General features: G+C 44.5%; 1 protein-coding gene across 2 annotated transcripts in view; it reads right to left on the bottom strand.

The window, feature by feature from the left end:
- LOC135504992 (protein BEAN1-like) overlaps nucleotides 1-14,550 on the bottom strand; it is a 60,749-nt gene that overhangs the window by 7,978 nt on the left and 38,221 nt on the right. Inside the window, exons 2-4 of one of the 2 annotated variants that reach the window (XM_064923993.1) lie at nucleotides 12,322-12,523; nucleotides 11,831-12,028; nucleotides 10,823-10,964 (exon numbers count right to left, since the gene is read on the bottom strand). In XM_064923993.1, the coding sequence (XP_064780065.1) occupies nucleotides 10,823-10,964; nucleotides 11,831-12,028; nucleotides 12,322-12,364 (383 nt within the window). In that variant the 5' untranslated portion in view covers nucleotides 12,365-12,523. The remainder of the gene's footprint in view (nucleotides 1-10,822; nucleotides 10,965-11,830; nucleotides 12,029-12,321; nucleotides 12,524-14,550) is intronic. The other variant, XM_064923985.1, reaches the window with a different exon arrangement.

The following is a 14,550-nucleotide window of genomic DNA, read 5'->3' as shown; positions in this document are numbered from 1 at the left end:
CTGTCAGACGCCCATTGCCTGTAGAGCTACGTACAAGAGCAACAGTGTGTGGTTATGAATGTGCTGTGCATACATTATTGTGCATATACCTGCAGATGTTGGGTGTGAGTTTGTGCGTGTGAGTGAATGCATGTGTGTGTGTTTAGATTAGTATACACTCAGTTTACAAAACACTAAGAACACCTGCTCTTTCCACGACCAGGTGAATCCAGATGAAAGCTATGATCCCTTATTGAAGCCACTTGTTAAATACACTTCAATTAGTATAGATAAAGGGGAGGAGACAGGTTAAAGAAGGACTTTTAAGCCTTGAAACAATTGAGACATAGATAGTGTATGTGTGCCACTCAGAGGGTGAATGGGCCAGACAAAAGATTTAAGTACCTTTCACCCGGGTATGGTAGTATGTGCCAGGCACACTGGTTTGTGTCGAGAACTGCAATGCTGCTGGGTTTTTCACTCAAAACAGTTTCCCGTGTGTATCAAGAACGGTCCACCATCCAAAGGACATTCAGCCAACATGACACAACTTTGGGAAGTGTTAGAGTCAACATGCATGCGCCAGCAACCCTGTGGAATGCTTTCGACACCTTGTAGAGTCCATGCTCTGACGAATTGAGGCTGTTCTGAGGGCAAAAGGGGGTGTGGGACGCAATTCAATATTAGGAAGGTGTTCTTAATGTTTTGTACACTCAGTGTATACAGTACCCGTCAAAAGTTTGGACACACCTACTCATTCAAGGTCCTTTCTTTATTTTTACTATTTTCTACATTGTATAATAATAGTGAAGACATCAAAACTATGAAATAACACATATGGAATCATGTAGTAACCAAAAAAATGTTAAACAAATATTTTTGAATTTCAAAGTAGCCACTCTTGTCCTTGATGACAGCTTTGCACACTCTTGGCATTCTCTCAACCAGCTTCATGACGTAGTCACCAGGAATGCTTTTCCAACAGTCTTGTAGGAGCTCCCACATATGCTGAACACTTGTTGGCTGCTTTTCCTTCACTCTGCGGTCCAACTCATCCCAAACCATCATAATCGGGTGATTGTGGAGGCCAGGTCATCTGATGCAGCACTCCATCACTCTCCTTTTTGGTCCAATAGACCTTACACAGCCCAGAGGTTTGTTTTGGGTCATTGTCCTGTTGAAAAACAAATGATAAAGGCAAACCAGATGGGATGGGGTATCTCTGCAGAATGCTGCGGAAGCCATGCTGGTTAAGTGTGCCTTTAATTCTAAATAAATCACTGACAGTGTCACCAGCAAAGCACCCCCAAACCATCACACCTCCTCCTCCATGCTTCACGGTGGGAACCACACATGCGGAGATCATCTGTTCACCAACTCAGAATAGTAGTGGTTTCTTTACAGCAATTCGACCATGAAGGCCTGATTCACGCAGTCTCCTCTGAACAGTTGATGTTGAGATGTGTCTGTTACTTGAACTCTGCGAATTATTTATTTGGGCTGCAATCTGAGGTGCAGTTAATTGACGATTTCTGAAGCTGGTAACTCTAATGCACTTATCCTCTGCAGCAGAGGTAACCCTTGGTCTTCCTTTCCTGTGGTGGTCCTCATGAGAGCCAGTTTCATCATAGCGCTTGATGGTTTTTGCGACTGAACTTCAGAAGTTCTTGAAATGTTCCTCATTGACTGACCTTCATGTCTTAAAGTAATGATAGACTGTCTTTTCTCTTTGCTTATTTGAGCTGTTCTTCCCTTAGTATGGACTATTTGGTCTTTTACCAAATAGGGCTATCTTCTGTATACCACCCTGTATATCATGTATATCATGTATACCATGATTCCATATGTGTTATTTCCTAGTTTTGATGTCTTCATGATTATTCTACAATGTAGAAAATAGGAAAAATAAGGAAAATGCCTGGAATGAGTAGGTGTGTACAAACTTTTGACTGGTACTCTATGTAAATAACATAACAGTGTGGTGTGTGTGTGTGTGTGTATGTGTGTGTGCGTGTGTGTTGTGCTGGGATGTGCCCAGTTCTCCCTCTGCGGAAGCAAGTCCCTTCACAGGCTCCACAGGTGAGCTGCTGATCTAGGTGGTGTAAGCTCTGTAGTTTCCCTGAGCCATCTGTGGCAATGGCAGCACTGCCCAGCATCACATGCCTTTCCCTCCATCCATCCACTCCACCCTGCTGCCTCCTATCCCTGACTATGCACACAATGTACACTACAAAACACACTCTCTCTTTTATCCTCTCCAATGCACTGGTCCTCGGCCAACAGATTTAGATATTTCCATTTTGCACGGGATATTCTTCCTGATCTAAATCTACCTCAATCTATGACACATCTTAGCCTAAATTCAGGCATAAGAAAACATTCCTGTGGTGTGGTTGATGTTTCCTACATGAATTGGAACAGCAGCGAAGAATACGTAGCTTGAGAAGACGTAGTTTGCGAGTGATAAAAGCACATTAGGTCTCAGACACGAATCGTGCCTCTGTTAATATGAGGAGTGATTTCCCTCCCTCCACAGCGTAGCAGAGATTGATGGAGGCTATGAGAGGCTGAGGCATTGACAGAGTGGCTTGTTCAGCACCAACAACCAAGCCCACCACCAGCACCACCACTAACCCCATCTAACAGTGGAGCATAACATCCAAACCGATAATAACACCAGCTCTCTAAAGGCTTGAAAACACAAGCACTACTTGCCAATTAGAAGCTAGTTATCCTGTCCGGTCTTATAATCAAATACGTTGTGTTAGCATAGGACTTTCTTAGCTGTAGCTGTGACACTGCAAAGATCAACCCCGTTTTTTACAATATGTTGATCATTAGCATGTCTGTCTCATTAAAGGACAAGCTCTGACTATCAACAATCAGGTGTTGGTATTTAGAGCAGAACAAAGACTGTTAAGAAACACGACTGGACATGTTAAGAGACACGATTGGCTAAACCTCCTCTTTCTCTCACTCGTGCCCACTCTCTTGTAAGCCTTGTTTATACCTGGCGCTAACATGCATCCTGCGTCCTGATCTTGTCCACATTCTGATTGTGCCCACATCTTCAGATATACATTTACACGTGGTGTTTAAATGTCTCTTATCCATCCACCGTGTCCACATTTTGACCAGATTTCTTGGTCTCTCCCTGTATGCAAATTATACATAGAGGACTGCCCGTTCCATGATCTCGCCATCACGGTTGACAACTCCATTGTGTCCTCCTCCCAGAGCGCTAAGAACCTTGGCGTGATCCTGGACAACACCCTGTCGTTCTCAACTAACATTAAGGCGGTGGCCCGTTCCTGTAGGTTCATGCTCTACAACATCCGCAGAGTACGACCCTGCCTCACACAGGAAGCGGCGCAGGTCCTAATCCAGGCACTTGTCATCTCCCGTCTGGATTACTGCAACTCGCTGTTGGCTGGGCTCTCTGCCTGTGCCATTAAACCCCTACAACTCATCCAGAACGCCGCAGCCCGTCTGGTGTTCAACCTTCCCAAGTTCTCTCGCGTCACCCCGCTCCTCCGCTCTCTCCACTGGCTTCCAGTTGAAGCTTGCATCCGCTACAAGACCATGGTGCTTGCCTACGGAGCTGTGAGGGGAACGGCACCGCAGTACCTCCAGGCTCTGATCAGGCCCTACACCCAAACAAGGGCACTGCGTTCATCCACCTCTGGCCTGCTCGCCTCCCTACCACTGAGGAAGTACAGTTCCCGCTCAGCCCAGTCAAAACTGTTCGCTGCTCTGGCCCCCCAATGGTGGAACAAACTCCCTCACGACGCCAGGACAGCGGAGTCAATCACCACCTTCCGGAGACACCTGAAACCCCACCTCTTCAAGGAATACCTAGGATAGGATAAAGTAATCCTTCTCACCCCCCCCCTTAAATGATTTAGATGCACTATTGTAAAGTGGCTGTTCCACTGGATGTCAGAAGGTGAATTCACCAATTTGTAAGTCGCTCTGGATAAGAGCGTCTGCTAAATGACTTAAATGTGTAAAATATATATATATTGATTTACTTATTGATTTTAAGAAACATATTGATGTCAGAAGTCAATGTTGCCACCTGACTGATGATGTCAGAAACAGGATAGTGATGATTTAAATGGTTTCACTGTCCGGATCCGTCTACACTAAGATATCCAGACACAACGCGTGCCTGACTACCTCCGGAGTAGGTAATCCTCTACACCTGTCAAAACAATGTGGGTACAATAAGAATGTGGACAAGATCAGGACAAAAGGCGCATGTTAGAACCAGTTATAAATGAGGCTTTAGCCTACGTTTGCATACTGTATGTAACCTCCAGGTTTATCTGATGGAAAAGGCCAGTGAATAAATGAGGTAGGACATTACAATCTATACAGAAATTCAGCAGATTGATATATCGCCAAACTGAATTACACACTATTCAGTGACATTAATAGCCCTGTCTGTGGCAGTAATATTCCATATTTTTCATAATTTGTTGTTGAACAGAAAAGGGCCCGATGTTTCAGATGGCTCCTCTGGAGAGAGAGGTAATTTCACCCTCTTTAGAGGCCCCTCAGAGGGCCTTACACAGGGCCCGCCGCACTAATGGAACTGTCATATAAATGTAAATAACATTGTGACTCTGTGAAACAAACCTTGAAGGGCAAGCAGGCAGAATTGAGCCGGATAAACAAACAAGCACGCTCGAGCACACACTCACGCACGCGCACACACACACACACACACACACACACACACACACACACACACACACACACACACACACACACACACACACACACACACACACACACACACACACACACACACACACACACACACACACACACACACACACACACACACACACTACATACCATGGAATCCTGGGCGGCAGGTAGTCTAGCAGTTAAGCTGTTAAGAGCATTGGGCCCGTAACCGAGTGGTCGCTGGGTCAAATCCCTGAGCCGACTAGGTGAAAAATCTGTCGACGTGTCCTTGAGCAAGGCACTTGCCATCAATAATGACTAGCCTGTGCTTTGACTCCACTCTCTGAGGGTGTCTCAGTGTGATTTGCAAAAAAAAAGTGAAATAGAACAAATGTAAGCACCCACCTAATTATCTTATCTCATCTTTATACCTGAGGGAGGGGAGGGAAAGGTGAGCGGCTTCAAACCAAACCCACAGAGTTGTTAGTTCATCTAGTCACAAAAAGGTTGCATTTCCTCTCAGGTTAGTTTCCTAGCTTCATTCTGAAATGTATGGGGTAATTCCTAGATAGTGAAATCATCAGGAGCTGTCTAGGATGTAATCACAGACTAGTAATCGGTAAGCAGGTGTAGTGTCAGCCAGGGATCAGAGTGGAGATGATGTGGTGGAGGCTGGCAGGATGTCTAGACCTGCAGATTGAGCCTGTGGAGGTTTAGAGGACTGTCAGGATTAAGCCTCCTCCTCCTCCTATGTAATCCAATCACAGTGAGGAAAGAGTGCATTAACTAGACTCTAGCACACTGAACCTAAACAGGGAATAAAGAACTGCTTCGTAGCCTACCCTCTCTGTGAGGAAACAACTTTGATTTTTATCTTTATCTTTATTTGATTTTGATTTTATCAGGGAGACCAAGGTCTCTTTTACAGATGGGCCCTGAATTACAGTAATGACAGAAAATGCACACATCAAAACATAAATACAAAATGCAAGCAGAAAGAAAGAAAAGTCATCAGCAATAAGGTCCTCAATCAGCTTTCTGAATTGCCCCAGAGGCACCAAAACATCACATTTAAGAACATTTTGAAGATTGTTCCACAAATAAGGTGCAAGAAGAGGCATTTCCAGAGTTAACCATCCCTGAGACCGGATGTGGTAACTCACACGTCTAAAGTTTAGTAAAGATGTTAGCTACAGTGGGACTTTTTGTAAAAGGGCTTTATACATGAAAACATAGCAATGTATCAACCTACATGAGACATCAAGAGCCAACCAACTTTCTGGGAGAGAATGCAGTGATGAGCACTAAAACTGTCGCCCGTATTAAAGTGCAGTGCGCTATGATAAACTGCATCGAACGGCTGTAATGAAAAGGCAGCTGCATTCATATACAGTTGAAGTCAGAAGTTTATATACACCTTAGCCAAAAGCATTTAAACTCAGTTTTTCACAATTCCTGACATTTAATCCTAGTAAAAAAAAAACTCTGTCTTAGGTCAGTTAGGATCACCACTTTGTTTTAAGAATGTGAAATGTCAAAATAATGGTAGAGAGAATGATTAATTTCAGCTTTTATTTCTTTCATCACACTCTCTGTGGGCCAGACGTTTACATACACTCAATTGTATTTGGTAGCATTGCCTTTAAAACAGTTTCACTTGGGTCAAACGTTTCAGGTAACCTTCCACAAGCTTCCCACAATAAGTTGGGTGAATTTTAGCCCATTACTCCTAACAAAGCTGATGTAACTGAGCCAGGATTGTAGGCCTCCTTGCTCACACACACTTTTTCAGTTCTGCCCCCATTTTTCTATAGGATTGAGGTCAGGGCTTTGTGGTGGCCACTCCAATACCTTGACTTTGTTGTCCTTAAATCATTTTGCCACAACTTTGGAAGTATGCTTGGGGTCATTGTCCATTTGGAAGACCCATTTGCGACCAAGCTTCAACTTCCTGGCTGATCTCTTGAGATGTTGCTTCAATATATCCACATAATTTTCCTTATTCGTTATGCCATCTACTTTGTGAAGTGCACCAGTCCCTCCTGCAGCAAAGCACCCCCACAACTGCCACCTCCGTGCTTCACGGTTGGAATGGTGTTCTTCAGCTTGCATGCCTCCCCCTTTTTCCTCCAAACATAGTGATGGTTGTTATGACCAAACAGTTCCATTTTTGTTTCATCAGACCAGAGGACATTTCTCCAAAAATACCATCTTTGTCCCCATGTGCAGCTGCAAACCGTAGTCTGGCTTTTTCATGGCAGTTTTGGAGCAGTGGCTTCTTCCTTGCTGAGCGTCCTTTCAGGTTATGATGATATAGGACTCGTTTTACTGTGGATATAGATACTTTTGTAACTGTTTCCTCCAGCATCTTCACACGGTCCTTAACTATTGTTCTGGGATTGATTTGCACTTTTCACACCAAAGTACGTTCATCTCTAGGAGACAGAATGCGTCTCCTTCCTGAGCGGTATGATGGCTGCATGGTCCCATGGTGTTTATACATGCATACTATTGTTTGTACCGATGAATGTGGTACCTTCAGGCGTTTGGAAAATGTTCCCAAGGATGAACCAGACTTGTGGAGGGCTACAATTTTTTTCTGAGGTCTTGGCTGATTTCTTTTGATTTTCCCATGATGTCAAGCAAAGAGGCACTGAGTTTGAAGGTAGGCTTTCAGAGGCTTCTAAAGCCATGACATAATTTTCTGGCATTTTCCAAGCTGTTTAAAGGCACAGTCAACTTAGTGAAAGGAAGCTTCTGACCAACTGGAATTGTGATACAGTGAATTATAAGTGAAATTATCTGTCTGTAAACAATTGTTGGAAAAATTACTTGTGTCGTGCACAAAGCTATAGTTGCCAAAACTATAGTTGTCAAAACTATAGTTGTTAACAAGAAATCTGTGGAGTTTTTATCAGATTATCAACTTTCTTTTGTCAGCTTATCAACTTTCTTTTGTCAGCTGGCATCATCACTTCATAAGTGTCTTTAGAAAGGATGGCAGACCAAACTGCAAGAGAGAGGAATACGGCTGAATTATTAAAGACGCCAATTAGCTGGGCTGCCATTTAGATCAAACACACCAGGCCGTCTTTCACTGCAAAGCAGTGGCATTTACCAGCAGCACCAGAGGCTTGTTCAGGGAGCGAAGCAGGCTGGGCATCGGGCGGAGAGTTTAGAGTGTGAGGCGGAGCACCCAGCCATGAAAGAGTTGAGCTGTGCAACAGTGCTCTAATGAACGACTTGACACAACGGCATGGTTTCAACTCAACCTCAGAGAGGTTGCCGAGGCCTGACCTAACTCAGCAAGCGTGCAGGAGAACTGAATTGTAAGGCTGGTGTGTAAATGGAGTCTTCTTTATCCCTCTCTTTCTCTTCCTCTCGTTCTCTTAGCGCTCCTACTCTTTCTGTCTCCTTACTGTATGTCCTCAAAGACTACACCAGCAGGGTAGAGGACAGCCATCTTGGCAAGTTGAAAATAAAAAGGCTTTCAAAGGAATCTTCCAGCACAATCCCCAGTCCCCACAACTGTTTGCTGCTATTAAGGTGAGCATGGCTTACAGCAAAGTTATAATATATACAGTATCATTTAGCACAGTGGGTCTCGACTGGTTTTGACCGGGGACCCAAATTTGACAATGACAATTGAGTCGTGACCCAATATGATTGACTGCTGATGATTACATTTTGTGATGTTGTGTTGCAGCTGCCTTCTTGGGCAGGCTTCACTTGCAAAATAGACTCTGTCTCACGGGTCTATTATTATGGTATTAAAGAAAGCCATCACACAGCCAGATTAACTGAGGAAACATGTATGTACATTCAAGAGAATAAGACATTAGGAGACCAGTTCAGGAGTGAGGTGTACTACATTGTCGGGCACCATGTCCTTCGCTGCCAATGCCTCCCTGTGTAGGAAGCAGTGGTTCCACGCCGCACTCGGTGCTCTCTCCAGGATCCGCTTTACTACCCCGGAGTGCTTTCCCGTCATGGCAGCTGCCCCATCAGTTGTCACACTGACGCACCCGTCCCAGGCCAGTCCCACGGGGCCCAGGTGCATATCAATTGTGTTAACGACAGCCTCTGCAGTGGTGGTGGTGGTGGTGGGCAAATCAGCACTAAAAAGGAACTGCTCCTCGAAGTTTCTATCCCACACGTGTCTGACATAGACCATTAGAATTGCATGGTGAGCCACACCTGTTGATTCATCAAGCTGCATATCCTCAAGTCCTCATGTCCTGGATTCTCCTCCTCATGGTGTCATTGGATAGGGGTATAGTTTTAAGTTTGTTGGCGGTTGACTCTCCCGATATTTCAGTGCACATATCAATCACAGCAGGGAGCACAAGATCCTCTGCGCTGGTGTGGGCTTTTTTTTGCACTTAGCAATGCGCTGGGCCACAAGGCATGATGCGCAAAGTGTCTTTTCTGGAATGGTGAATATGTTCTTCAATGAATCTTGTGAGGACACCAGATATTGACATTTTCTTAAAAATAAAAAAAAGTCAGCTTGTCTTATCTTTGTGACTTGGATGCTTGGTGTCCAGATGCCTTTTCAGTTTGGAGGGTTTCATGCTCTCATTAGCTAAGAGCTCGTTGCATAGGACGTCTACACTCACCCTGCCTGTCTTCAATATATGTAAAACCATAATTGATGAAGTCGGGTGGTATTTTCTCTTCTTGACAGGGACCGGGTAGTCTGCCTTGCTGTTGACATTGGAAGCAGCTGTAGATGAAGAGGGAGCTGCACGTTTTAAAAACGTGTCCATGATTTGACTCTGACAGCTAGCCTACATGAGTTAAATGACAGTTAACTATGCACACGTATAATGCCTGAAGAACACATCTGCATACTTGGCTGTCATAAGAAGATCTGTATTGACTGATTGCTCGTGTCACATTTAAAACAAAACAATGTTGCAGAGTGACATTTTCATTGGATCAGTGTGTGTGTGTGTGTGTGTGGAAGGGGGGGGGGGTTCAGTGAGTGTATGCAGTGCGAAAACCCTCCAAGTTCGAATGTAGCTAGCTTTTTCAACACTGCTGACACGCTGCACGTGTAAAGTCAGCAACAATAAGCGGTGAGGCCGTATCCTTTCAAAATAAAAGTTTCAGTGTGGCGGTTACCTTTCAAAATATTTTTGTATTACATTTTTTTATATTCTTGCAAAAGTCCCACCCCCCAGTTGAGAATCCCTGATTTAGCAGACACTTTCATCCAAAGTGACAGAGTCATGCATTAGACTGCTGTGCCACTTGGAAGCCCAAAGGCACTGCATCTCAGCGCAAGAGGGGAGACTAAAGTCCCTTGTTTGAATCCAGGCTGAATCCCATCCAGCTGTTGGGTGGTGCACAATTGGCCTAGCGTCGTCTGGCGTAGGCCGTCATTGTAAATAAGAATTTGTTCTTAAACTGACTTTCCTAGTTAAATAAAAAAATCCATGCATACATTTGACATACGGGTGGTCCCGGGAATTGAACACACTATCCTGGTGTTGTAAGTGCTGTGCTCTACTAACTGAGCTAGAGAACTACAGTTTTTGCATGGAAACTGGAATGCACATGAAATACATATTTCACATATTCCAAAACCCTTTACATTTCAATCATATAACCGTAAGCGTGCACTAAGTACAGAAAACCTATGGCTCTCCACTATGGTGGTTGATAATGTGATCTTCAGATTGATCAGAGAGCTCTTAAACACCTCTCACATCTACTCATTACTACAGCTCTCCATTCCCCTGCACATCCCTCCATTCCATTACCTTGACCCTTCACAATGGTCCAGCTTCATTATCATAGCCAGATCCTATCTCACACACACACACACACACACACACACACACACACACACACACACACACACACACACACACACACACACACACACACACACACACACACACACACACACACACACACACACACACACACACACAAAACCTGGGGATCACCCAGAGGTAACCAACCAGAAGAATAGTGGTGCTCATGACCATTACTCATCCGTCATTTATCATAATGTATGAAGATAACAGCAAATGGACCATCAGAGACCTCCCTTTATCTAGCCATAATGGTGTCCAAAGGAATGAAGGTGATCGTAATGCCATTTTGGGTGGCAATACAGTCGAGTTCAATGACTTACTGAGGCGGGGAGTCTGGATACATCACATTGACTTGTGATAGAGTCTCCACGTAGGAGTCAAAGTCAAACGCTGGAGGGAACTCCTCGACACACGTCGACCTCAGCTCCCCAATGGAGCCGCCGTACGAAAAGCCATCCGGAGCTGTGGAGAGGCAGGGCAGTTTAATACAACACTAACGAACAAAATAGCTTTTTTTTCCCCCTCAGTGAACTACAGCACACAGTCAGGATTGTAAACATGGTCTGTGTTCAGTTCAACGGAATTTTATATCTCATGGTTTAGGGATCCTACTTTGAACTGAATAAGCAGATTTACAGTAAATATTTCTTTTTGCAGTCTATCTCTCTCATCTGCACTGTTTTTACACCGGAGCAGTCAGAATCTTTTATGAAACATAAAGCTAAGGGCATGTGGCTACTTAAAGATAGAGGGGCTGTGATTGAAGCCAGTGCGATACAATCTGGGTATATCAGTCTTTGGCCAGGCAGAGGGAGAATGGGGCTGTGTCCTCACACAAAGGATGCTCTTTGAGCTTTTTGTGTTGTCTCTGTGTGAACTGACAATGGGACCCGGTCCATGGGGCCAAGTGGCCTTCCACAGATGTGGCTTTGGCTGTGTGTGTGTGTGAGATTCAGTTTGGCGCAATATTTCGTGTTTTTTCCCATTCCGTTATCAAACCCACAGGCAGAGTGTGGTCCCTTTACATGAGGTTTCAGGAGAAGAGCACTGGTTGGTTTAAATGCCAGCTCTGGAGAATGCCAAATGTGGCATATTAATGCCATGTGGGTGAAATGTGTTCATTGGAAGACTAAACTGAATATCTTCTATTGGTTCAGCTCTGTGAAAAGGAGCACAGACAATTCATGGCCATACTTTTTGTCCCAGGGATTTGTAAATAAGACCTATGAAACAGCTTGTAACTGAAAACCGATAAACTAAAGCTTATGAATGAACGGGTCACTAACACACCCACTGGCCTCATCGATGGACAACTCTCTGTAACTCACCATAGCTGGCCCGCAGGTGGGGGTTGCGCAGACGGCTGTCTTTGCGCAGGCTGCCCACGATGATGGTAACGCAGGACAGGAAGAGCACCAGGCCGATGACGATGCCAGCCACCACCAGTGGAGACACCAGCAGGCTGGCCTCGCTGCCCCCATCACGGCAGTCTGGGTACTCATGGACACTGCTCTGGTTCGAGCTCACTGCACAGTTCACAGACCACAAGGTGGGGCACAGCCACAGAAAATAGAAGGCAGGGAAGAATGGAATGCAAGAGGGACAGTGTGGAGAGAAGGAAGAGGGGGGGTGATAGAGAGGGGAGAGTGGTGAGAGGATTAGAGAAAGTGGAGAGAGAGAAGAAAACACAGGTTAATTATTTTTGTTGGTTGTAAAGCAGACATTCAAATCCTTTGTGGCAATGCCAATGTTACAGACGTTGCCACCATGACCCTATGGAGAGAAACATGTAAGCTGACATTCCTCATCTTACACATACCTCTCTGTGGACCGCAGGCCAGGAACACTCCCAAGATTTTCATTCCTCAGCGGAGGAATCGATTCTCAAGTCTGCCGTGTTTAATATTTAATCCTCAACCCGTTAGAATTTTTAAATACACGGGGTGGAACTCTTTCATGTCAGCTCAGGGGGCAGAAACCCAACTTCAGCCATTAGTGGCTCTTCTCAAATCCCCTTCACCCTTTTCATCAGAACGAGAGAGAAACCAAAATAAGCGCACACAACATAAATCAAATGTACTCAAATAACACCACACAGATAGTGACACAGACAGATTCAATATGGGCAGGCCGAGATAATACGAGGTGCCGTGTTAACTTTGCCACATTTGGCCTCTGAAAATCTTTTTGGGGGCTTCAACAGGAGACACGAAATCAAATCAATTTATTTATGAGGAGGCCGTTGTCTAAATGCTAATCGTATTAGTCTCTATTCATCTCTTCCCTGCCGAGGAATTCCCGCCATAATTGAGGTTATAAAATATTTGTGTAGATCATAATCAATGTTAATATTTTAATCCACAGTGAGCATTGTGTGTTGATTTGAAGATCTAGCACAGTAGTCTACATCTTCATGCTGTTTATGAAATTATTCAGATCCCTTGACTTTTTCAACATTTTGTTAGGTTCCAGCATTATTCTAAAATTGATTAAATATTTTTCCCCCCTCATCAATCTATACACAATGCCCCATAATGACAGAGAAAAAACAGGTTTTTAGAAACTATTTATTAAAAATAAAAAAAATGAAATGTCACATTTACATAAGTATTCAAACCCTTTACTCAGTACTTTGTTGAAGCCCTTTTGGTAGCGATTAAAGCCTCGATCTATAACACAAGTTTCTCCCATTCTTCTCTGCAGATCCTCTCAAGCTCTGTCAGGTTGGATGGGGAAAGTTGCTACACAGCTATTTTCTGGTTTCTTCAGAGTTGTTCAATCTGGTTCAAGTCCGAGCTCTGGCTGGGCCACTCAAGGACATTTAGACACTTGTCCCGAAGCCACTCCTGCGCTGTCTTGACTGTGTGCTTAGTGTTGTTGTCCTATTGGAAGGTGAACCTTCGCCCCCAGTCTGAGGTCCAGAGCTCTCTGGAGCAGGTTTTAATCAAGGATCTCTGTACTTTACTTTGTTAATCTTTCCCTTGATGCTGACTAGTCTCCCAGTCCCTGCCACTGAAAAATATCCCCACAGGATGATGCTGCCACCACCATGCTTCACTCTAAGAATGGTGCCAGGTTTCCTCCAGATGTGACGCTTGCCGTTCAGGCCCGAAGAAATCTTGTTTCTCTTGTTCTGTGAGTCTTTAGGTGCCTTTTGGCAAACTCCAAGCAGGCTTTCATGTGCCTTTTACTGAGGAGTGGCTTCCGTCTGGCCACTCTACCATAAAGACCTGATTGGTGGAGTGCTGCAAGTTGTCCTTCTGGATGGTTCTCCCTTCTCCACAGAGGAACTCTGGAATTCTGTCAGAGTGACCATCGGGTTCTTGGTCACCTCCCTGACCAAGGCCCTTCTCCCCACGACTGCACAGTTTGGCGGCCAGCTCTAGGAAGAGTCTTGGTGTTTCCAACTGTTGGGTTCTGAAAGTATGAAATATACTTATTCATGTCACTGAGGGAGAGAGGGGAATGTATAACGTTTACATTCTGTCCGGATATGCTATTGTTAGCCATCGGGGATCCAATGGGAGGAAAATAGACAGTGTCTGGTACGAGTCAACATGACAGCCGTGAGTTGGGGAGGAGTGAGCACTATGAGGCAGAGGAGGTCAGATGAAGTAAGGAGGAACAGATATCACGAAGGTTCTGTCTTGCCACAAAGATGCATTGGCTATGTATGTATTGTATATTATGCAGCTGTATGACCCAATGGGGAAATAAACTTGGTTTGAGCATTATTAAGCGCCCAATACATTTTATAAGGTTAATTTAGAACCTAACAGTTGGCGCTGTGAGCAGGGTTCACCACGATTTACAGCTGAACTAGAGATTCCGATTCAGTAAACAGCAGCCGGCACCAGAATCAAGGTATGCACATTTCCTACATCCGTTATGGATCTAGAAAGCCTGAGCTTATTCAGTTGTCTCATTGTATTACGACCGGTCATAGCTTTGTGGTATATGGTAAGTCCCGGAAGGTAAGCCCAAACAGGTTGGTACCTGTAGAGGGTAAGTCCCGGAAGGTATGCCCAAACAGGTTGGTACCTGTAGA

The sequence above is a fragment of the Oncorhynchus masou genome, chromosome 2 (genome assembly GCF_036934945.1).
Source record: "Oncorhynchus masou masou isolate Uvic2021 chromosome 2, UVic_Omas_1.1, whole genome shotgun sequence".
In the NCBI taxonomy this organism is placed as follows: domain Eukaryota; kingdom Metazoa; phylum Chordata; class Actinopteri; order Salmoniformes; family Salmonidae; genus Oncorhynchus; species Oncorhynchus masou.
This window is presented reverse-complemented; position numbering and strand designations above follow the sequence as displayed.